The sequence below is a fragment of the Phodopus roborovskii genome, unplaced genomic scaffold (assembly GCF_943737965.1).
Source record: "Phodopus roborovskii unplaced genomic scaffold, PHOROB, whole genome shotgun sequence".
Lineage (NCBI taxonomy): Eukaryota > Metazoa > Chordata > Mammalia > Rodentia > Cricetidae > Phodopus > Phodopus roborovskii.
In genome coordinates this window covers 12,912,102-12,937,488 of record NW_026126563.1, presented here as the reverse complement: position 1 = coordinate 12,937,488, position 25,387 = coordinate 12,912,102, and the positions used below count along the sequence as shown (strand labels likewise).

At 37.6% G+C, this 25,387-nt stretch overlaps 2 protein-coding genes across 2 annotated transcripts in view; one reads left to right on the top strand and one right to left on the bottom strand.

Annotated features, from left to right (window-relative positions):
* Positions 1-712, top strand: part of Greb1l (GREB1 like retinoic acid receptor coactivator) — a 206,056-nt gene extending 205,344 nt beyond the window's left edge. Inside the window, exon 34 of the mRNA XM_051202009.1 lies at positions 533-712. Within this exon, the coding sequence (XP_051057966.1) occupies positions 533-696 (164 nt within the window). The 3' untranslated portion in view covers positions 697-712. The remainder of the gene's footprint in view (positions 1-532) is intronic.
* A 4,313-nt stretch (positions 713-5,025) lies between these two features.
* The window catches only part of Esco1 (establishment of sister chromatid cohesion N-acetyltransferase 1), a 28,874-nt gene continuing 8,512 nt past the window's right edge, over positions 5,026-25,387 (bottom strand). Inside the window, exons 4-11 of the mRNA XM_051202117.1 lie at positions 24,542-24,650; positions 22,757-22,820; positions 21,294-21,408; positions 19,335-19,466; positions 13,421-13,510; positions 12,257-12,400; positions 8,855-9,042; positions 5,026-6,059 (exon numbers count right to left, since the gene is read on the bottom strand). Coding sequence (XP_051058074.1) covers positions 5,912-6,059; positions 8,855-9,042; positions 12,257-12,400; positions 13,421-13,510; positions 19,335-19,466; positions 21,294-21,408; positions 22,757-22,820; positions 24,542-24,650 — 990 coding nt within the window. The 3' untranslated portion in view covers positions 5,026-5,911. The remainder of the gene's footprint in view (positions 6,060-8,854; positions 9,043-12,256; positions 12,401-13,420; positions 13,511-19,334; positions 19,467-21,293; positions 21,409-22,756; positions 22,821-24,541; positions 24,651-25,387) is intronic.

Sequence of the window (25,387 nt, the reverse complement as noted above, 5' to 3'; positions counted from 1 at the left end):
CCAGGTTGATTCTACCTATGTTTATAAGCAGTATAAATATTCTATCTGAAGTCATTTGATTGAATCGGAGATCAACTGCAGAAAACTTGCATAACTGCACCCCCAAACATACTCTTAGTTATGAGTCTGGCACAGAAACTAAAGCTGTTTTAATTAGGTATGCATCATAAAGTTCAACTTGCCTAACAGTATCTATAAATCCAGGATCACAAATAATCCTGACAAGATGACCTGAGGTCAGTGACAGAAATGACACTCCATTGTATGTGTCTGGGGTGGAGGGTGTCTTTAGCAAACAGTGGGCAGGAAGCTAGGGATACTGCTAAATACTCTACAAGGCACAGAATAGCACCTAGCAAACACAAGAAAACCAGTAACTACGAGAGGGAGAATTGTAACTGAAGGAAACCTCCATCATCACTTTAAGCTCCTTGAAACTTTTGCAAAACTACTTGGAATAGAAGATCTACCTGTACATTAGTTTTCAGAGGTGGTAACATTCTTGCTGATTTAATGTCCGCTCTTCCTGAAGGTGCTACCCTGTGTGTCATCTGCCAAGACAGAAATGCCTTACGGCAAACAATCGTTCGCTTAGAGTTGGAAGATGAGTGGCAGTTCCGCCTCCGGGATGAGTTCCAAACTGCTAACAGCAATGATGACAAGCCTCTCTACTTTCTCACTGGACGCCATATATGAGTTTTTGAAGAGACCAAAACCAACTGACATGCCTAGGTGGAGTGGGACAATTATCGGTGTTGGGTTTGTTTGTTTTTGTTTTTTCCTTTAAAGTACAATCACTGTGGAGCAAAGTGCAACGTATTTGTCCTCTCCAAAGAGCCCCTGGGACGCGACCAGTTCTGCTGACAGGACAGGGTCAGGGCAATGCCACAGTGCGCAGTTATGCAATTACATAGGATGTGCTTGTCTTCTGTAGGAGCCTGAGGATGTATTCTGCAGAACAAACATGGAGTTTGCATTTTTTTTTTTTTTTTTCTACTACACTATGTTGGGGGCAGGGGACTGACTGTCAGCATTTGCCAGCTTGAATGTGTTACATGAGACTCACACCACTGGTGTGGAATTAATTGAAGATTAACACTTGAGGCCTGAACCCTCAGTTTCTCTTCACATCTGTACTTTGGTACAGTATTACTCAGGGGTCTGAAATGATAGAATGTAGAAGATATTTGTATTTAAAAAGAAGTAGCTTTGTCTTCTTTCTCTGTGCAGTGTTAGTTTAAGATTTATAATCTTATATATATATCGAAACCTTTGGCAAAATTTCCACAGGAGTCAAAAGTTTACTATTTAAACAGAACAAAAAACCAACAAAAAAAGAAAAAAAAAGAAAAGAAAAAAACCAGTAAATGCAGAGCAGGCACTGTGTGCATTTCTGAAGGTTCTCTGAGCTGAACTCCATTGCAAACCATGTCTATATGAGTATGTATGTAGAACAGTGATTTGTGCACAAACTATGTGGAAAAGTTAGCATTCTGCAATTATGCTAAACCACTGTGTTTTAGTTGAAAGTAAGCAGTTGGCACCTGGAAACCCACACATTAGGCTGGGATTCCATTGTGGGGTCGAACTAGTTGATTTATTTGGCTCAGGCTAAGCATCATTTAAAAGACTGTAACAGTTGTCTTACACTGATACACAAAAATGGGTGAAATGGGAAACAGAACCATAGACAAGTTTTCCTTAATTTTATCAGTGACAGTTTTCCTAAGGAGTAAGAAAGACTCCATGAAATGTTTTGGACTCATTAAAATTAGCAGGTAGTGTAGAATTTATATCAAGTAGGAGGCATAAGTTTCCACCAAATATTTTAATCAGAAACACTGAGAAAATATCCTACAGTAATCTATGGGAAGTTTACATTTAAACTGCTCTAGTTCATGGTATCTCCTCAGATTTTTTTCTCAGCCCATGTGTATCACTAATCTCCAGTTAAAAATGGCCATTTTTACTTGAATCTGTCTTAGGACCTGAGACTACTGAGAGCCAGCCCAACTGAGCCTGCACTTACTCAAGTGTTAGCTGATGAGCTTGGTTGTCCAGGGATAACAAGGAGTTTACAGTTAGTAAGAAGATGGAATGTATTAGATGGGAACAGTTTGCAGATCTTTTGGCTTTAATATAGCTACTTATGTTTTAAATGTATTTTAAATGGATAATTCCTTTTTAACCCCATTTTTAATTGTCTTTCAAAGAAGAAGGACCTGCCTTATTATATGCTTACTCCTTAACTTTAGTAGAGCAGAATTTTAGCAAAGAGGTACGTCCCAAGGCAGTCTGATTTAGATATGAATGTATCTAACTTGTTCCTGTTTTGTTGCTGAAAGGGTCCAATGCAGGTAATATCAAGAAAGCTACTGTTTGTGCAATATTCCAATGACACTATGTAGGGTAAATAAAATACTTGAAATAATACCACAACTATAGTACTGGGCAGGGGCAGAAGCCTCTTAGGAGATCTTACTGGCTTTTTCTTTTTGAACTTAGTTACTTTAATGCAGGTATTCTGTGTTAGTTATGGCTACACTTTGGAAATTCAAGTGATCATGAACTGTAAATACTATTCAACTCTGTTCAAGAGAAATGCCAGAATAAAACCAAAAGACCATCACTCCAATAATTGAGAAGATTCAATTTACCTGCCTCTTCTTCTGCAAAGCCTAACTTAAGGTTTGGATGTTTTAAAATTACCTTATTAATCAGTATATTCCTTCAGTGAATGCTAGGTCCTCTTTAAGGATGAAATTGCACAAGCCCAGGCCACCATGATTTGTTAATTCATGTCTTGGTGTGTTTGATTTTACCTTCTTCCATCCCTGAGGACAGCAAGTAGATTAAGTCACATAGAAACTTACCTGCAGACCTGCTGAACTTTGGCATGCGTAACAGTTCACACAGGTTAATATTGAATGTAAACTAAAAAATTAGAAAAACTATAGTCAAGTTTGGCTGTAATTTATGCAACTGCTTCTTGTGATTTCTAGAAAAGGGGGCAACTGTGTTACTTTGTTACTGTAAAATTTTCTTAACCAAAATTTGGTGAATTTCACTCACTAGTCAGCCTACCTCACATTTTGTTATGACATTGTGTCTACAGTATGTTATTGTCCTTTCATTTGGTGAATGTATTAAAATTCCCTCCCACTACAAAGTTTGTTTTCTTTAAACCAATTTTCCATATGCTAACAGATGACATGAGCTGTGACTCCTGGCAATGGCCAGCATCTTGGATGGCTGTGAGATTCTACCTCTTGGCACAATCCAAGAAAATACTAATAGTTGAATGAAATCTATAGCTTACCTAAAGCAGCTACATACACCAAAACCTCTACTGGAAAAATTGCAGATTGCTACATAATTACAGATGACAGACCTATGCAGATGGCAACTTTGTTCACGTGTAGCCTCAAACAGTTGTGGGTCTTATATAGGGCACAGTGTCTTCCCAGGGAGATTTTTTGCTCAGGGGCAGAGTTGGCTCTGGTTTCAGGGCCAAACTGTGTCTTTCACTGGCTCTGGTTGCAGGACGGAAAGTATGTTTCTCTGGCTCTGGTTTCGAGTCAGGATGGGTTTGGTTTTGGTTGTGGTTCTGGGTTCATGGCTAAAGGTGTTTCTTTCCCTGGCTCAGGTTTCAGACCCAGGGTGTGTTTCTTTCCCTGGTTCAGGGTCAGGGTGCTAGATTTCATGCTCAGGGATTGGTTGGTTTCTTTGGCTGATACTTTCACCATACAACTATTCTTAGAAAATACCTACATTGTAAAATTTGAGGGTCTGGGTTTTTTAAAATTATCAACATGAAAAATATCTGTCCCTCTCAGTAATGACAACATTCAAAGCAACCAATCATTATTTACCATGCTCTCCCTTTAAGTCTTCACCAAGCATGGGCTGCTAATCTAAGTAATATGTATGTTAAGGCTCAAATGGAAATGATGTTGACCTACCAGAGAGCTAACACTATTCCAAATTTTACTGTACTTATTTATAAGGCAAGTAAAGAGAATAAAGATGGCTGGAAGAGTCCCCACCCTAAGGGAGAATGATGATGCCAAAAGTCCGATCAGAGGCTGAAGAGATGGCTCAGCAGTCAAGAGCTTACTGTTCTTGTAGTGTTCAGTTCCTGGTCTACACATGGTACACACACATAAACTCATGCAAGCATACATACATACAAATAGCATAAGAAGTAGTAGTGGCACACGCCTTTAATCCCAGCATTCAGGAGGCAAGAGCAGGCAGATCTCAGTTCAGTTCAAGGTTAGCCAGAGTGATATATATTGAGACCCTGCCTTGTAGTAGTAGTAGTAGTAGTAGTAGTAGTAGTAGTAGTAGTAATGAAGAAGAAGAGAATTAAGATGATGATTGGGGCTGGGAAGAGATTTGGGCTAGACAGAGATCAGTAGTTACGAGCACTTGCTGCTCTTACAGAGTTCTGTTTCCTGCACCTACAGGCAACTCACAACCATCTTGCAAATCTACTTCGAGAAAATCCAATGCCAGGGACCAGACATGCATATATATATATATATATGGTACACATACATACACATTCACATATTCACATAAAATAAAATGTAAGACTCCAGGGGGAAAAAAAGCTGGCTCACTCCTTGAGACAGAATGAATAGCTACATTCTCAACCATTGTATTCACGGAAAAAGAATAGTCTTATACAACTGTATAAATAACAAAAGAATGAACTTAGGGGATGAAATGTATACCTGATGATAATCACAACGCAAATCCCTACATTTTCATGGGTTTCATTTCAGACACGATCACATCAGCACGGACAATCTAACTGAAACCACACTGCTAATTTATTCTTGGGCTGTGGTTCTTCTTCAGTTCCTTGAAAGTTAATTAAGTACCATGTTATTAAAATATTCAGGAAGGATTGACAAACTGGTGAAAACTGCCTTTGTAGTCTGTGTTTAATCTTATTTCAATCTCAAACCTAAGAAACTCCCTGAAAGGATACATTCAACACAACATTGTCTCAGTACATTTATCACTTAGAAAAAGCTATCAAGTATTTTATTATTTTATTCTACATTATATACAGGTCATAAAAGGCCACAGCAGTTTTTCAACATATAAACCCTTTAAAAGTAGAGGGCACTATGAAGGATAGACAAGTATCAAAATGAAGTCCAGTAATGAGGGCTTATACTCAGTGCAGTGTTTCTGAGGGATAACAACGCCGATACCAAGCCACCCACACTAGTTTACAACTGTTCTCTAGTTCTTAGTGATCCTAGTCATTTATGGCGCCACATGAGAGCTTCCCACTGCCACCATCAGTGACAGAGAAGTAAGCAATGGATACTCTCTATTTTAAGTTCTGTCCTTTGGAGCTCCCCTTTCCTGAGGGGTTTTCTTAGAGTATACTTTAGTAGCTTCAAATTCTTAAGCACGTAATACTGTACTGTCCTCGAATAACTCAAAAACATTGGTTTCCACTCTGAAAATACAATCTTTAAACCCATAACTGGTATCAGCAGATCAATATAAAAAATACAGTACCAAGCTACACTGGTATATTTCCATATTAAGAACTTCAAAATATACTTATCACTGAGACCATAGTCCTTGCATTAATTTTCAGTCCACTATGAACAATTATCTGCTGCATGTAAACATGTCTAAATAAGTATAGATAAAATACAATCATAAATTTCTGTAAAAGATAATAAAATATCTTCTTTAAAAAAACAAAACAATAACAAGCTATTACTGCATTGTTTCCAATTTTATGAAAATGGAACAACCATATGGTTGTTACCAGTCCTGAGTTCATCTGTAATAAAAATGGCCCTAGTTCCTGGTTAAAGTCAGCAACCAATTCTTTCTCTTCAAAAGATGTCTTCTGTTACAGTAGGCAAGATCGGGATTAGGTGGTATTCTGTCCATTAATAAAATTATAGACCAGAAACTGACCAGTGCCACAGTACTGTGTTGCAAACAGCTTTCCATCAGGAGTGGGATCTGAGAAAGCAATTTCTTCTTTACTCAAATATGAGCCATAAATAAAGTTACTCCTATTAAAAAAAGAATGGGGAGGGAGAAGATTGAAAAATTAATCTTTCGTTCACTGAAATTGAACAACCTATCAAGTTCATTTAGACTTAAGCAATGTAATGCTACTCTAAAACACAAAGCACATGTTCATCTTAAATATTATAATTTCAAGTAGGAAGATTGTTAGAAAAGCAGTAATTATAAAATAACATTTCCCCAACATCTTATCACACGTACCCAACAATTAAGAGTTGAAGAACTTCTCACTCAATCAAGTTACCCAGAAACATGAATTCACAGAGACTGAACTATTTCTCAGATCAGGAAAAGTACGAATGTCCCTCCCCTTCAGTGACATCACTGACAGCTCTAACCAGCATATACTGGAGAAGAAATAAGCATCCTGATTGGAACGAGAAAAATACTGCTCTTTCTTTGGCATATGATGTGACCTTGCAAATAGGAAATTCTGTGATCCAGATTGGTATTCAAGTGTGAACTGAATATATATAACCCTGAAATGGGCGATCCAACATGAACCTAGAAAACAACCGACCTATAACACCAAGACAAGCATAATGCTTGGAAAAATAATTACCAAAAAAACCTGTAAGCTAAAAACTATAAAATATCATTTAAGTAAAAATCTAATACAGAGACACTCCATGTTTAAAAAAAAAAATCAGAAAACTTAATACTGTTAAAATGCTACTACTACACAAATTGACCCACAGCTCGTTTCCTTGGAGAAACTGGTAAGCTGATCTTAAAATTCTCAAGGAAGTAAAAAGGATATGGAAGAGTCAAACATTAAGAAAAATAAAAGGAAAAAAATCTCAAAGACTCATACACCACCATTTCCAAATATATCACACAAAGCTCTAGTATTCCTGCCAAGACACACAGAACATGGGACAAACACACACAAGTACAGATAGCAACCTTTACAAGCCAAGAGCAACAACTATTCTGAGGAGAGTACAGTGCTTGTAACAGGGAGAGCAGCATATCCACATGCCAAAAGTAGATCTGCATGTGGATCACGTCTCATGCAATAATAAAACCAAACAGAGTCAAACCATGAGTATAAAAAACAAAAACTAAACTATGGACTCTTAGAAGGATAGGCATGGGTCTCTGGGGTCATGTATTAGACAATGACTTTTAAAATACAACAAGAGAGACTGAAAAGTGTATGTCAAAGGACATACCCGGGCATAGTGTATATATAATCCTAGCATCTGGGAAGTGAGGTAAAGGATCAAATTAAGACCAGTGCTGAGGCCAAAGGCTTAGGCTTTTAATCCAAAAACTTTGGGAGGCAGACCAATCACCTGTGAGTTCAAAGCCAGCCTGATCTACACAGGAAGTTCCAGGCAAGATAAGGCTACACAGTAAGACACTGTCTCAATAAAAAAGGAAAAAAAAAAAAGTTTGAAGCCAGCCTGGGCTTTATTATGGCCCTTTATATAATATCAACAAAATGAAAAGACAATCATAAACGGTGGAGATGTATCCACAATACATAAATGATTATAACTTAACAAAAAAATGTAAATAAGCTAATTTAAAGGCTGACACAGGCTAGGCAGTGGTGGCACTCGCCTTTAATCCAAGCACTCGGGAGAATCTCTGAGTTCAAGGCCAGCCTGGTCTATACAAGTTCCTCCAGCAAAGTCAGAGCTGTTACACAGGGAAACCCTGTCTAAAAAAACAAGCAAACAAAGGCTGACACAGGTTTGAATAGGTTCCTTTTTCTTTGTGTGTGTCTGTCAGAGAGAACTGACATAAAAACAACTTTTAACCACTACAGATAGACCCTGGGGCCTGTCTGTCACTTGGTTGGCAAGTGCTCTATTATCTAGCTACCCACTCTGCCCACAAAACCTCTTATGGATGACTAATTGTAACCTTCATTTTATTCTTTATCTGAGGGACTTTACTAGAAGGAAAAGGTCTGATTCTTTTCTCTGTGTTTTTTGATTAAATCACCACATGATAACAGAAAAACAAATGGCACTGGGAAGAACTAAAAGTAATATTTAAAAACTTGTAAACATTTAATAGTGTGTGTATGTGAGAGAGAGAGACACAGACAGACAGAGAGAGAGAGACAGACAGACAGAGAGAGACAGAGAGAGGATGCTTGTATGGAGTTACACTACTCGATGCAGTTGGTTCTCTCCTACCTTTACCTGTTTTGGGGAATTGAATTCAGGTCATCAGGCTTTTTCACTCAAAACCTTTACCTGTACAGCCATGTCAGTGGCCCAAAAATAATATTCTTAAAACAATTCTCTCAAGCCGGGTGGTGGTGTCACACACCTTTAATCCCAGCAGTTGAGAAGCTGAGGCAGACAGATATCTGTGAGTTCGAGACCAGCCTGGTCTACAAGAGCTAGTTCCAGGACAGGCTCCAAAGCCACAGAGAAACCCTGTCTCAAAAGACCAAAAAAAAAAAAAAAAAAAAAAAAAAGGGAATTTTCTCTAAAAGATGATTTCCCAAGATACTGTCCACATTTCTCCGATTTTGTTTAAAAATCTCTAATAGTGAACATAGGTTAAACTAAGTCTATTATATTGGCCTAATGTCATAGTTTTAAATAACTAAAAATCAAAGAGGCTTAGTAATGTTTCATCTACTATCAAACATTTTTTTCCCCTCCAGATTTAAACAAAAAGGACTTACAGACCTGGTATATTTATATAAAATTTATACTTTACACAAATAAAAGTTATACAGCTATGACTGAGTACCAATATTTATAGTAAACTCTGAACTACTGCAATGACTTGTTAGAACTACATCCATTACCTTAGGCATTCAATCATACGAGAAGCTATTTTCTTCCGCCGCATCATGCTGAACACCCATATCCGACTGATCCCACATATTGCAGGCTCTGGCAACGTTGAGCAGCACCAGGCTTTTTGCCTTTCAAATCGGACTTTTTCTTCTTCTGACCTGATAATTGGAAGTTTCTCTTCTATAACTCGATAACCCTATAAGTGTCAAAAATGGGAAGGGAGATAAAGATGCCAGATGTCTAGTGTAAATCTTGCTTAAGCAAATGTTGACTACATTTGTGTGGCTACTTAACAAACTAGCAGACCATTTACCAATCTGAGTCTACTTCCATTCTGACTCAATGCATTGTAAGATCATATAATTAAGTATATCTATCATTAATCATTTTGAGAGATCAAACAAGAAAATAAAGTGTTTGCCATCAAAAGTGAACACAATAGGATTAGGTGTTTTTCTCTGTCATCTGCATTCTAAGCAGCAAAAGTACCTGTTGAACCAGGTGGTGGGCATTAAGGAGATACAGGCAGGTGGAGGTCAGTGAGTTCCAGGCCAGCCTGATCTACAGAGTGAGTTCTAGGACAGCCAGGACTGTTACACAGAGAAACCCTGCCTTAAAATCCAAAAACATTAGACACATAGGGGAGGGCCTAGGCCCTGCCCCAAATGATGTGACAGACTTTGAAGATCCCCCATGGAAGGCCTCACCTTCCCTGGGAAGCAAAAAGGGGATGGCTGGGGTTTGTTGGGGGTGAGGGGAGAATGGGAGGGTGAGGGAACTGGATTAACATGTAAAACAACCTGGTTTCAAATTTAAATTAAAAAAGGAAAAAACAAAAAGGCAGACAAATGGTACATGTTCAGCAGTCGCAGTAATTGTTCATATACTGTACAATTCCTGAGTTCACCATAACACAAGAGCTGAGAACAGGGAGAGAAGGGGAATTAAGAAAGCCTTTCCTGGGAGCTGGAGAGATGGTTCAGTGGTTACTGAGTTCAATTCCCAGCAACCACATGGTAGCTCACAACCACCTACAGTGGGATCTGATGTTCTCTTCTGGCAGGAAGTCATACATGCAGACAGAGCATTCATACACATTAATAAATAAGGTTTTTCCTCTGTTCAGATTCTCTGATCTCAATAAATAAACACACATTATTGTGCCAAAAAGGACATGACCAGTCTCCTAAGGAGACAAAGCACGAAACTTAAAATTAGAAAACAAAAGTTATGAGTGATAACATGCCTCCAACCCCAGCAATTGGAAGGCAAATGCAAGTGGATTGAGTTCCAGGCTATCCAAGGCAACAAAAAAGAGACTTTGTCTCTTTAAAAAAAAAAAGGAGGGGGGCAGGGAGAGACACTGGAGAAATGGCTCAGTGGTTCAGCTGGTCTTACAGGGAACTTAAGCTCAGTTCCCAGCATCCACATCATGGCTTACTACCATCTGTGACTTTAGTATCAAGAGATCTAAAGCCCCTCTGAACTCCACAGGACCAGACACACATGAAGTATAGGAGCACATATGCAGCAAAACACTCAAACAAGCTGGATGTGGTGACACACCTTTAATCCCAGCACTCAGGAGGCAGAGGCAGGCAGATCTGTGAGTCCCAGGCCAGACAGAGTTGTTACATGAAAAACAAACAAGCTCCCCCAACACACAAAAATTCATCTTTAGAAAGAACTTTTATAAGAAAAAAGAGTGTTACATAGCTATCTTATGAACTATGTCTCTAGTCATTTCTGAAATTAGACAGAATTAACAATTTTAAATTGCATGGCCTGTACAAAATTGACTCCTTATCAATAAAGCAACCTTCTATGAACTACTCTGTATTAAATTTGTGAGTCAAAACCATCAGCTATTTAAAATCAATTCTGCTACCACAGCAAGATTTCTAAGTGTAATTTCAAACCGAATTTGGAAGATATGTAGCTTTAACTCAATTACTGTCTCCTTTTGACATTTTACTTTTTTATTAAAAATTACTCTCACAGGGCTGCAGAGGGGCTGGGTACTCTTCAAGACAGCAGTCCACATCTGTCTGTAACATCAGTTCCAGGGCATTTGTACCCTCTTCTGGCCTAGATAGGCACCAGATACAGACATGATACACAAACACACATGGATGAAGACACCCACACACATAATTATTATTATGATAAAGTATACACTTATTTGGACAGTACTTATGTACAGTACACATGGACTCGTGAGCAAGGACGTGGCTCAAATGAGACTGACTGGCTCAGAGAACCTGTTCTCTGAGGTTGGTCTTCAGGGCTGTGGAAAACCTATCATGATTTGCCTTTCAAACACAAATCAAGGGCTCACTTAAGAATCAAGCTTCACTGAAGAAGGGACCTATTTAGAGAGGAGACAAAGTCTCCGCAAAGGCACAGACAGTATTCTAGGCACTGCAACAACTGTTCTGTCTTTGTAGTGGGAGTTCAATGCCAGCCTGGTCTACAAAGCAAATTTCAGGACATTCAGGACAGACTACATAGAGCTGTCACAGAGAAACCCTGTCTTCAAAAAACAAAGAGAAAGAGCAAGCTAGAGAGCAAACAAATGGGTGTGGCAGGATTACAAAAATTATATTTATGAAAATAGCCAACCATGCTACCAATCTAAGCACTCAGGAGGCTCCCTTTAAGGCCAGCCTGGTCTACATAGTGAGTTCCAGGCTATTCAGGGGTACATAGTGAGACCCTGTCTCAAAAAAAAAAAAAAAAAAAAAAAAAAATATATATATATAAAAGCAGGTCATGAGCTAGGCATGCTGGCATACAACTGTAATCCCAGCACTTGGGAGATAGAGGCAGAGAACCACCTCAGCTATGAGCAACTTCAAGGTAGGACTACGTGAGACCCTACTTTTGTAGGAAAACAAAACAAAAAACACTTTGCCCACTATACCTTGTCTAGCTTCCTTTAACTCAAGTGTTAGGAGGATAAACTGACAGACATAATGGTATATAGCACAAAACCTCCAAGACAAGCTCTAACTTAATTCTACGCTTTTAACTTACTGATTTGAAAAACAAATTCCTGCCAAGTATGGTAGTGCACATCTTTAATTCCAGCACTCAGGAGACAGAGAACCGAGAGAACCGAGGGATCTTTGAGTTCAGGCCCTGGCAGCCTGAGCTATATAGTGAATTCCAGGCCAGGCTGTACTACATAGAGACTATGTCTCAAAAGAAGAAAAGAAAAATTAATTCCTACACAAGATTATAGGGCAGAATCACATGTAATTTAAAAAAAAGATTTACATATAATAATTCTTGAATTTAGACCCTTATCTAGAATGTAGTAGATTTATTAGGATATTATTTAAGATCACATAGTAATAAGCTAACTTAGATATCAAACTATTTATAAGCACTCTTTAGAAGTCACTTACCCACTGGATATGTTCTGCAATTAGGCAGCCCACTACTTTCTTGTCATTAGAAATAAAGAGAAGTGTTTTAGTTCTGGAATAGCACATTAACGGAGCCTGCTGGAAACCCAAATCGTTGTCTACCATCTCTCTTATTTCATCAACCTGCCAAGTGAAGAACAATAGGTGAAAACATTTAATAAGCTGAATATACTATTCCTAACAGAATACTCTCTAAGAAGCATTTGGTTTTTTGAGATAGTCTTGGCTATTTTGCTATGTACCTCTAGTTGGCCTGGTGTTCAATATGTAGCCTAGGCTGGCCTTGAACTAATGGCAATTCTTCTGCCTCATTCTCTTAAATACTGAAATCACAGGTGTGTATTACCATATCCGGCTTGAAGAGTTCTTCTAGATGTCTATACTGATTGTTAACTCTTTTTTAAGCAATAGAAGCGACTTGGCAAAAAAGGGGCTAATCTGGTGTCTGCAACTTCTTACTTAGGTAAGTGATCTAAAGAGCCACAGAATAAACTTCTTCTATCAAGGAAGACAACAGCTATATCTTCAAATAATAGGTGATTTCTTAGCCTCCTTTTCAGGTGACATAGTCCTAAATTTAAAGATATCCAATTGTAAACAAAATATAGAAAAATAACTCCCTTGTGGTTCTAGACATTTTGGATACATATTTGAGTGTAACTAGGTTTTTAGATTAAAAAACTAAACTCATACCCACATTAAGTACTTTTTGTGGGGAAAAAAGTAATCTAGAAGACAAGAAAGATGTACTAAGTGTATTATTTATAAATGTAATTAATATTTTTTTCTTTCTGCCTAATGGTGCCTGAACTCAGATTCACAATTAGTTTATGCCATGGTCCCTTTCAAAATACTCTGTATAGAAAAACAGTGCCATGCTTCATGATCTAATTAATTTCTCAATAAACTCTATGAATCACTTAAGGCATAATTATGCCTTCCATGTAATTACTCACTGGATTGGTATTCAATCTACTTCACGTATTTTTATGTAGTAAGATTTAGCATAACTTTTCAAAAAAGCTGCATTAATTTTTTTCTTCAGGTGGGTTATAGTCTTTAAATGCTTATTTCTTGTTTTCAGAATTGGTGTTTAATGCGCAAAGTTCAAGTTTTCTGTATGAAATGTCACTGAAAACTTACCTTTTTCAGGGCATACTTTGGGTCTTCTGGAAGAACCATTATTATCCTACCATCAGGATATTCAGCCAGAATTCTTTCTTTTTTCCAGCCCTAGACATAAAAGAATGAATTTTATATATTACACTTTATTCATTCATGTACAAGATAAAAAGTACATCCACTTGTCTAAAAGTTGCAAAAAAAACCGAAAAATACACATTCATCAATGCTTAACTAGTAAGACGTGATCAATCATCTTCTTTGTTAAGTTTACAACAGATTGAATGCAGGTTAATTTCTAACACTTGTTCAGAGAGATGTCATACCACAAAATTTCTAATTTATCATTTTCCATCTTAACAAATTTTGAAAATCACACACCAAAAACAATCAAACCCCTTAAAGTCAGTGGATCCCCAGAAGAGAAAGGGAAACTCTCCCAGACTCTGGACAAAAGAATTCAACTCTTTGGAACATGGTTACCTCCATAAATAACCACTCATATGTCTGGCATGCCAAAGACCTCCAGAGGTTCTAGGTGAACCGATTTACATGCAGTAGCCCAGAATGAAAGAGCAGCTTTTATTCTTATTGGTCACAACTATCAAAGGCACAAGAAGGAGACTATAAAAAATATAACTACCTTCTAAGAATCTAATAGGGAAGGAGAGGCTACGTTGTGTGTATCTGAAGTTAGACATACTCAAAAAAAGAGGTAATATACGCTTCTTCAGATCCACACTCGTGGTGATTAATGAGCAGAACCTGCATGAAAACAAACAAAACAAAACAAAAGCCACTTAAATCTAGTAAGATGGGACTGAACCAGGTTAAAACTAGGAATTTTGAAGGTCAAAATAATTACAGAAGGAGTGAGTTTTAACTAGATGTTCCATTTGTCTTACCCAACCAATTGTACATAAAAAGGCCTTTTAAAAAGCAATTTGTAATTATACTTGGGGGAAAATTCTATCCTAGGACTGCTTCTAAAAATATAAAAGCTCAATAAAGAAAAATAACAGCTAATTTTTTGATATGCTATGTTAAGTATGAAAGGATGGAAACTTGTTTTCTAAGTCATTTTTTTGTTTTGTTTTTGTTTTTTGTTTTTTGTTTTTTTTGATGAAATGGGAGCAGGATCTTGGTGACAAAAATTTCTACTAATAAAGATCAGGATACATAAGATCATAGAAAATATTTAAAATTTAAAATCTGCTTAAAAAATAAATATTCAAAGACAAGTAAAATTCAAGCGACTGAAATGAACTAGGGATGGGAAAATTATCTTAAGATTAAGGAAACAGGCTGGAGAAATGGCTCGGTGAGAGCAAGTGTCTTGCAGAGGACACAGATTCGATTCCCAGCACCCAATAAATTGGCTCACAACCACCTGTAGCTTCAGGTCTAGAAAAATGAATCATCAGGCACATGATCTACATACATACATCACACATACAAGCAACGCACTCATACACACAAAATGAATAAATTTGATTTTTTTTTTAAGACTAAGAAATCAGGAAAATAAAAAAAAAAAAAAATCAGGAAACTAAAAAGCTCAATCAGAGTCACATATATATTTATATATAAGGTGAACAATTTTTAAAGGCATAAAAGATAACACCTCCTTTAAAAAAAGAAATTTATATTAATATTACTTTTCCAAAAACCTTTGAAACCAATCCATTTTCTACAATGTGAAAAGTTATTTTTTGTTTTTTGTCTTTTTTAAATTAAACCATACAGTGGGAGGAAGAAATCAAACTATATATTAAAATAAAGAACTTAAGTAATTTCAAAGCATACAAAGTCATACAAACTGACTTATCTAAAGATAGATTCTTCCTGTTAATTGCCTTTTAAAAAAACAAAACTGGTACAATTATCTCATCCTATGGACATTATATTATTTAGTTTTAATAACACCTCAGTATAAAATTTTCTCATGAAATAACTTGAAATGTGCATGCTTGTATGAAACCCATCACAATTAGATTAGATAACTTTTATTTTAAATATTGTTTTGTCATGTACCACAATAAGCTTCTGCATACAAGGAACATGGAAGACAAAAGTATTACTATTTAGATTTCACTGGTCTTCATGAGGGCATAACACAGCAGAAACTTTCTAACAGTTCTGCAGTAAAAGTTTAGTATTTATTTTATCTGTATAGTGTCTTGCTCACACTCTGTGTCCCTGGCACCCTCAGAGGTCAGAAGAGGCTGTTAGATCCCTCAACTAACTGTAGTTATAGATGGCTGTGAGCCACCAAACCTAATTCCTCTGAAAGAACAGTACTCTTAACCATTAAGCCACTTGTCCAGCCCCAAATTTGAGTTCTTGAGAATAGAGTAATTTGTTAGCTATGAGCATTCATGCAGGCAAAACACTCATTCATATAAAATACATTTTAAAAAATAAAAAAATAGAAAACTTATTAGTAAATATTTATTAGTAAATAAACCTCAACGATTACTATGATGTTTTTAGCTTTGGAAGATAAACAGAGTGGTAACATTTCTAGAACAGTGGAAACGTGGCAAGAACATATGAGAGAGGGTTTGGTTTTATTTTGACACCAGATAAACTACAACTTGCTACCATTCCAACCCCTAAGGGTTTGTGAACTGTTTAGAAATAAAAAATTGATGGGAGATGTCATTCTATAAATATTTTTCTCTTATTGGTTAATGAATAAAGCACTGTTGGCCAATAGGAAAGCTAGATAGGCGGGACTAGGAGACAAGGATTCGGGAATGAGTAGGGAGGAGATTAAACATATAGGACTTGAGAGAACAAATGTCCAGATCCTCCTCTGGAAAGATAGACCATGTGGAAATACTTAGATTAATAGAAATGGGTTAATATTTAAGACAGAGCTAGCCAATAAGAAATACTAGTAACAGGCCAACAGCTTTATTTCTAATAGAGTGTCTCTTTGGCGCCGTCGCAGCTATGGGACCAGGCTGGTGGGAAAGCCTGCTCATAACAAGGTATGATGGTTCATACTTGCAATAAACACCTGACGGACAAGAACACGGCTGAAAGTTCAAGGGCAGGCCTGGACTATGCAGTAAGATCCTGTCTCAAACAGACAATAGTATATAAATTTGCTGCACATAACATTTGCACTGAACATGCTGCCCCTACTCCAAAGCAAAATTTCTTTATTACCATCATCCGATATTCATATACACAGTGTTCTAAACCTATAAAGTACAATGAAATAAAACTAGAGGCAGAAGGCAGCAAAGGAGACACCTGAAAGGCTGAGATAAACTTTGGTAATCTTTACTTAAAAGGCAAAGTTACTATGCTGGGTAGTTTTATGTCAACTTGACACAAGCTAAAATTATCTGAAAGGAAGCAACCTCAATTAAGAAAATGCTCCACAAAATGGAACTATATGCCATCATTTGATGCTTGGTGAGCTGTTCTGTAGGAGCTTGGAAGGTAAGAATGTTGAGGGCCTGGCTTGTGAAGTTTCAGAGGGAAGTTTAGAGACTCTGTCAGAGGCATTAGTTATGTTGAATTAGTATTCTGTGGTTCTGGTTAGCTGGGGCTGAAGAATCAGCTGTGATTAGACACCAGAAGTACTAACTAACATGAAACCTTTGCTTTGCTGGGATACTTGATGCTGGTTGACTGGAGCTGGGAAATTAGAGGTGATTAAGAAGAAACTAGCATTACTGAGGTAAAATCTTCTGGGAAGAGTTTAATGAGAGCACCTCTGTGTTCCAGAGGTGGCTAAAGTTGTACCTAGTGCTGGCAACTGAACTTGGTAGTCTAAAAGTCACCATGAAGGGGTCATGGAGAGCAGCTGAAGCTTGGTACTGGAGAGGTCATGAGAACTATTGGTGAAAGTGCAACCTCAGGGACTAATCAGGGAAGCTGAGGCTTGGCACATGAACAGAGCCTATGACAGGCTATGGTGAAAATGCAGCCCAGTTGCAGCATGAGATTCCAGTATTGTGTGGATGCCAGTACCATGGGGTGACTACCAAGAATAGCAGCAGCATTGGAGTGGAGGCAGCCAGACCTGCAAGCAAGCTGTGTGTGCTGCACAGCAGAGCTGGAGGAGGGACTCAAGCCCTTGTAGGAGTCCAGAAGATCATGAGTGAACTGGGAGTGTCAGGCATTATGTTGGACCCTGAGTTACGCTGCTGAGTCCAGCTTTGCTTCCTTCAGTGTGACTGGGCCCTGCTTCTTCCCTCTTGATTTTTAATTTTACAGAGAGACTTTAAACTTTAAAAAAAATGAGATTTAGGGGGTTTTAAGAGAATTCAAATTTTAAGAAACTGGATTTTTTTTTTAAAGAGACAACTAAGTAGATCTACATTTCTTTTTTAATTTTAGTATTATTTTTGAGACATGGTTTCTCTGTGTATTCTGTTTGGCCTTGAACTCACAGAGATTCACCTGCCTCTGCCTCCCAAGTGCTAGGATTAACCATATAGAGCCACCAACACTTGGCCAGTTAAGCCTTTTAAATATAGTATTTTATATACTTTTAATAAACTAAATGAGCTGTGTCATGGTAGCACATGACTTTAATCCCAGTATCTAGGAGACAGCAGACAGCAGATTCACCTCTGAGTGTGAGGCCAGCCAGGGTTACACAGAGAAATACCCTGTACGAAAGAAAGATAGAAAGAAAGATAGAAAGGAAGGAAGATTAATTAAATGAACATGAGAATTAAACACTTTAAATTGAATACAAACACAAAGAACTTGTATCAGGTTCATGTATTTTGGCTCTAAACATTCTATAATTAGTCACCTAACAATACCACTATCTTTTCCAGATGTAAGAAAGTTAACGGCCACCCAGAGTGTTGTGGTGTGTGCACACCTTTAACCCTAGCACTCAGGAGGCAGAGGCAGGAAGATCTCTGAGAGTTCTAGGCCAGGTTTGTATACAGAGTGAGTTCTAAGACAGTCAAGGCAGTCTAAGAAAAACAGTAACAAAACAAAACAAACAAACAAAAAACCAGAAAAAAAAAAAAACCAACAAAACCTTAACAGCCAAATTAGAAAAGCTGAAATTGTAAAGGATAAATCATCAAGTTACATCCTATATCCACACATACACATTATGTATTATAGTTGTAGGAGGTAGTATGTGTGGAAAATAAGGAATACAAAGGATAAGCAGAGTAGGGAACTAAAAACAAAGGCCTCACCTAGTCTAGGTAGAAGTAACACTGGAAAAAAGATAACCTGTTCAACCATGAAGCAATTAACACAAACTTTTGAACTAAAGCCAAGTATGTGAATTCAGATAGGAGGCTGTGAAGACCTTTAAGTGATCCAGTATCTAGTTCCTAAGGAAATGAATTAGTGAGCTCAATTCAGAGATCCTTTGAGGTATACAATAAAGGGCCCACTTCAGTCAAGGTAAACAGCAATTATACCAAACTATCCTTTCACAAATATCTGAAATTGAACAAAACTGCTAACAAATTTGCTCTTTCCAGAAGCAAATATTATGCCTTAAAGGCATTTATGATAAAATTTAACTTGTACTCAAATACATTATACATTAAACCATATTTACTTTATGGCATCTTTTAATGTGCTAGAATTATTATAAGTAATTATTAAAATCAGGAAAAATTTAAGAACTACATACAATCCAATTAACATAGTTACAATAACTTTTTGAAAACCAATTACACTGAAAATCATAAATAACCTAAGTTAAAAATCCCCCAGTTATCAACCTGTTGGAATCAATTCCCCAGTTTGTATATTTGGCCTTGTTTTAAAGGAAGCCAGTACCTATGCATTCTATGTGTGCTTTGTATATATCACTGATCTACTGATCTCTACAAACAAACAGAACATTCAACAACAAACTTGGCAATTCATTTCGTTAAGAATCTTACTTAATTACCTACAATGTATGCTCTAATTCACAAAGTCTACTTACCACATACTTTACAGCACTTATAAACTGGTTGTGGAAAAGCAGATGCTGAGTTTCATCCTCTGGATTTGAAGCCGTATAAAGCATTCCGCAAATATTACAGGACACGGCTCCAAATCTTTTGTGTCCTGCATCCTATTTATAAAAAACAAACAAAGTATTTTCTTCCTTGATAAAGATTTCTGAACACAGCCTCCCAAACAAAAATGTGACCATAAAACAAGAACTGCTTAACTTATGAACAACATTTAAATTCTTACAAAAGTGAAGACACTGAAGTCTAAGCTGTGCTCTGAGCTCCACATGGACACAAATGCACACACTTTCTCCTCTCTCTCTCCCTCTCATGGTTATAATAAATTAAAATTTATCTAAAAAAGCTAGCACACTGGTACAAGTCTCAAGATGGAGTTTGCTGGCCAGCCAGCCTATCTGAATTGATGAGCTCCATGTCTCAAAAACTAAGGTAGAGAAAAACACCTTTATACTCTGTCCTTCACACATAGGCACTCATACCTGCATCACAAAAATTGTCCATTTTAATAACCTGTTGACTTGTTCAGGAGTTAAAAGAATTGAGAAAATTATGTATCAATATAAACTTAGTCCAATGGTACCAAGTAATAAATCTACACAGGAAAGCTAGTTTATATTTCATATTTAGAATAACTGCAAACTAGAGGAAATAATATAGACGCTACTGGGACCCATGTAGAAGAAGAGAACCAATTCCGAACAGTTGTCTTCTGGCCTCCACTGAGGTGCCATGGCACAGGTGTGTGCATGACAAGCATATGCATACACACATGATCACAAATGAAAATGGAACTTTTTTTTTTTTTTTGGATTTTTGAGACACGCTTTTTCTGTGTAGCCCTGGCTGTCCTAGAACTTGCTTGTAGACCAGGCTGGCCTCGAACTCCAGAGATCCACCTGCCTCTGCCTCCCCAGTGCTGGGATTACTGGTGTGCACCACCACTGCCTGGCTGAGAGGAAAATCTCTTACTTTTTTCACTGTGAAAACTGAACTCTACATCCACCAAGCAGTAGCTCCCCATTCTTCCATCCCTCCAATCTCTAGCAGTCACCATACTTTCCTCACACTTCATATGAATAAAATCCCATGGTCTCTGTCTTTTTGGTGACTGACTGACTCAACATATGGTCCTTATACTGAGTGTAGGGATTTCTCCTTGTAAGGGGGCCAATAACTAGCCACTGTGATTATATACTCATCTAGCAATGGACAGCCAACTTTCTTCTATCCTTTGGCACTGTATAGGCAGGCTACACAAACATAGTTTTTTGAATTAAGTTCCATGTCATTTTAATATTTAAATAAACTATTCATGCATTGATGGTGCCCGCCTTTAATCCCAGCACTCAGAGGGCAGAGGCAGAGGCAGAGGGATCTCTGTGAATTTGAGGCCAGCCTGGTCTACAGAGCTAGTTCCAGAACAGGCTCCAAAGCAACACAGAGAAACCCTGCCTCAAATACAAAAAAAAAAAAAAAGAGACAAAGAAAGACTTTTGGGAAGAGGTAATGATCAAGCTACCCATCTAAGAAAGCAGATGTTTTTAAAAAAAAGTATACTAATTTGATACGAATAAAACCAGAAGCAAGGAAGCTGATTTATTGTGGGAAGAGGAGACTATAGCAACACCAGGAATGCTTTCTATAATGAAAATTTACAATGACCAAGAAAAAATTAATTTGTATTTTAAAAACATTTTGTATCAGATGATGGTATACTCCTTTAATCCCAGTACTCAGGAGGCAGAGGCTGAATTTGAGGCCAGCCTGGGCTATAGACTAAGTCCCAGGACAGCCAGAGCTACACAGAAAAATCCTGTCTCAGAAAAAAGGGAGGAAAGAAAGGAGGGAGGGAGGGAAAAAAAAGAACCCTACATAAAGAATTCATTTCCAACAACTCTTTACCAATAAGTGAGTTGGGTACTTACTATGATCAGCTGTTTTTCATCCACTTTCTCTGATTCTTTCAGTTTCAAGGCCTTTGGAATTGTTATCTCCAAATGAGAATTACACTTCAGCTGAGAATAATTTGGTGGTATATTCCTTAAAAAAAAAAAAAAATTGGGTATTACACATCCATGTAATGTCAACCATTAAAGGCAAGAACACATTTCTATACAACAAATTTCAATTTCAAGGAGGAAAAAGATAACTTCTTAAAAATCAAGGTGACCTCTTTGGAGAGGTAATCAGTGATAGAGTACATGCACCAGGCCCTAGGCTAGGTTCAACACCTAGTATCAAATTTAAAAGGAAAATTATAAAAACCAAATAAACAGGATGATGCATAAGTTGATTTAGATATTTTATCAATGGATTGTAAAGACAATGTGTTATATATACACAACTGAATATTATATGCAGGTATAGTCACATGAGACTTCCTGACAGGCTCTATCCAGGTCTACATCAATCCCACAGAGTTCATCAACCCTGACTTTGTGGCAGCAATGATCCCGGTGCTTGTGCAGGTAGCATATACACCAAACCAGATCCAGTTACCAAAAGAGCCAACTGAGGGCTGTGAGCGTGTTAAGATGTGCTGCTTGAGGTGGATGTGCTGTAGGGCTCACTGCAGTGCCCAGAACAAAGGGGAAACAGAATTCTTTAAAAAAAAAAAAAAAAAAAGACTAATAATTTATTTAACTTTATTTTGTGTGCATTGGAGTGAAGATGTCAGGTCCCCTGGAAAAGGAGCTACAGACAGCTGTGAGCTGCCATGTGGGTGCTGGGAAACTGAACCTGGGTCCTCTACAAGAGCAGCCAGCGCTTTTAACCTGAGCCATCTTTCCAGTGCATGGAAAACAGCATTCTTAAACACTACTATTGGCCGCATAAATCCTAACAATTGTGAAAAGACAGCCAGGGAAATTATCCCACATACATATTCACACAAGTGGACAAAGATACTATGTCTTCACCAAATAAGCAGTCACTATTGCTGTTTAATACAAAAAAACTACAAATTAGCAGAATGTCCATTAAGTAGACAGCTGCTACACAAGGAAATCAAAATGTAGAATTTAGATAATGTAAGAAGGTAGAAAAATATACTCACAGCACATTACCTTTAGAAAAAGTTTTTAAAAGGCTACTACATGAACAGGAATAGAAAAAGTGCAAGGACTGTGGTGGCACACACCTTTGATCTGCACTTAGGAGGCAAAGGCAGGTGGATCTCTGAGTTCAAGGTCAGCCTAGTCTACAACCAGAACTACACAGAGAAACCCTGTCTCAGAAAGAGGGGGAGGAAGAAGAAAAGAGGACAAGAAGATAAATTCCAACAAGAAAAAAATGTGAGTGAATGATGACTACTAGGGTTGGCTTGTTATGTAACAAGTCTCTCTGAGAACTCTCAAGTATAAGATCTTAAATTAGAGTGATGCCTTACCTGTGCTTGCTGTTGATAGACGATTCACTACTCAGTACACTATGGAGCTGCTTAGGAGCTGAGCCTGTGAGTTAATAAAGCACATGGATCATACAGTAAAAAACAGTTTTTAAAGATTTCTTTTTACATGTGTGAGTGCTTACATATATGTCTAGGCCCTCAGAGGTCAGAAAAGGGCATCACATCCTCTGGGACTGGAATTACAGATAGCTGTGAGCTATTATGAGGGCGATGGGAATTGAACCTGGACCCTTTAAGAGCAGCTAGTGCTCATAACTGCTGAGCCATCTCTCCTGTCCCATGAAGTTACTTTAATAAAAGAGTCCATGAATGAAAAAGAGCGTGAAGGAAATGGAATGGGAAAATGGTATAATCTCAAACATAAATTTCAAAATAAACATCTAATAAAATTAGAGCCCCCCTTTTGGAAACTACCTTCCAAAATGAGGCAGAAAGGCTCTGTCTATACAAAGTCAAACTAAGCAGATTCAGTTATCTCTTTGTTTTTTGTTTGTTTTGGTTTTTGAGGACAGGGTTTCTCTGTGTAGCCCTGGCTGTCCTGGAACTCACTGTGTAGATCAGGCTGGCCTCAAACTCAGATCCACCTGCCTCAGCCTCTGAGTGCTGGGATTACAGGCCTGGCCTGTGCTGCCACCACTGTCTCAGTTTCTCTTAATTTCAGCAATCATTAACAGATATTGAATAAAAGAAATTGGCTCAATGACTGCATGACCAAACTCTAAAAGAAATGAAAACATTTTGTTTAAATTTCTTTTTTTTTGGAATTTTAACTACATAAATAACTCAATGAAAGCAGTAATCAGTAAATGGATTTCTTGTGTTTGTACTATACTCATTCCTCCCCTACTCTGAGTAAACTCAACATTGTCTGACTTCAGCACTTTACCCCAAGCATACTTTTTCTTTAGAGGAAATCCCAGTTAAGAGTTCTAGATCCTCTGCCGCTTCATCTGACACAGGTGAACAAACATCTATCCAAAAGTTCAAATAATTAAAACTCATGAGGCTAAAATAAAGCTTTTGTGCCAGGTGGTGGTGGTGCACACCCTTAATCCTAGCACTTGGGAGGCAGAGCCCAGCCTGGTCTACAGAGCAACACAGAGAAACTCTGTCTCAAATAAAATAAAACAGCTAAGTAAATAAATAAAGCTTTTGTGCAGTGTGTCATGAAGCACAGATAAAATCTTAAAACAAAGGCAGACTCACTGAGTGCTGAGGGTTAGGAGAAAAACCCACAATGCTATAAAGCACAAATAGCAGATAAAAAAATCTGAGAAATAAGTTGATATCCCCAACTTAATTCATTAAGGAGAACTCTCTAGGAATTCAAAACAAGAGCTACGGAATCAAAAGAACATTTGGTAGACAGGCAAAGATAGTGTTTAGGTACTGCCACACACCAGTCAACAGAAGTAATTCCTCTGAAAGAATGAATGATAAACACACACACACACAGCACACACACACCCACACACACACACACACACACACACACACACACACAAAATCTATTTGAAACAACAATTGAGTATGGTGGCACACGCCTTTAATCCCAGCACTTGGGAGGCAGAGGCAGGCGGATCATTGTTGAGTTCCAGGCCAGCCTGGTCTACAAAATGATTTCCAGGACTACCAGATGAAAAACCACAAAAACAAAAAACATAACAATGGTCAACAGGCCTGTTCCACATGAAAACTTTCCCCAACAGTAATAAATATAGCATTGAACATTGTAAAATTCAAATAAAATTGTCAAAATATTACCTGGCCATTTTCTGTCTCCATCAATCTTTGCTTGAGTGGGAAGAGTTGAAGCAGCAGCAATGTCTTCTAACGAGCTCATCACCTTAGATGCAGAACATAACGTGAAATTCTGAATATGCCAGCATTTTTTAGTCAATCTCTGGGACTTATTCTAATACTTTTCCAGCAAATAATGCCTACTAAATATGTTAAGATAATATTTTATAATTGGAGTGATTCTCATAGATATGCCTAAAGGTCATCCATGATCTTGCAACAAGTTACCATCTTAGCATCAGTTACCATTAGTCCCACTCTGAATTTAAAAAGCAGCTCACTGGATCTTTAATCCCAACATTCGGGAAGCAAAGGCAGGCAGATCTCGGTTAGTTCAATGCCATCCTGGTCTACATATATAATTCTGGGACAGCAAGGGCTACACAGTGAGCCCCTATCTCAAAACAAACAAAAACACTTAAAAAAATGTTTCTTCCACAGTCACCTAGCTCCATGCCTTTCCTCAAAGTACATGTCAATACTGTACTGTCCAATCGTATCCACTAACATGATTGTTGGGTACTTTGGATACTTGAAATGCAATTAGTACAGTCTGAGATTGTAGTAAACTTATATCGTCAGATATAAAGACTACAGGACATGTGGGCCCATGCGTGAATGTACACACACATTGAAACAACAGTATTTCTATGTAATAGACGATTTAAAATATATTAAAGTCAAGTTTTCCTGTTTCTGCTCCATTAATGACTAGATAATCTATGTTTCACACTAAATTTTTATATTGTTCTCAACAAACTAGAGTCATCTTTTCCCTTATAAAATCTCAACTCATCACTTAAAAATTAA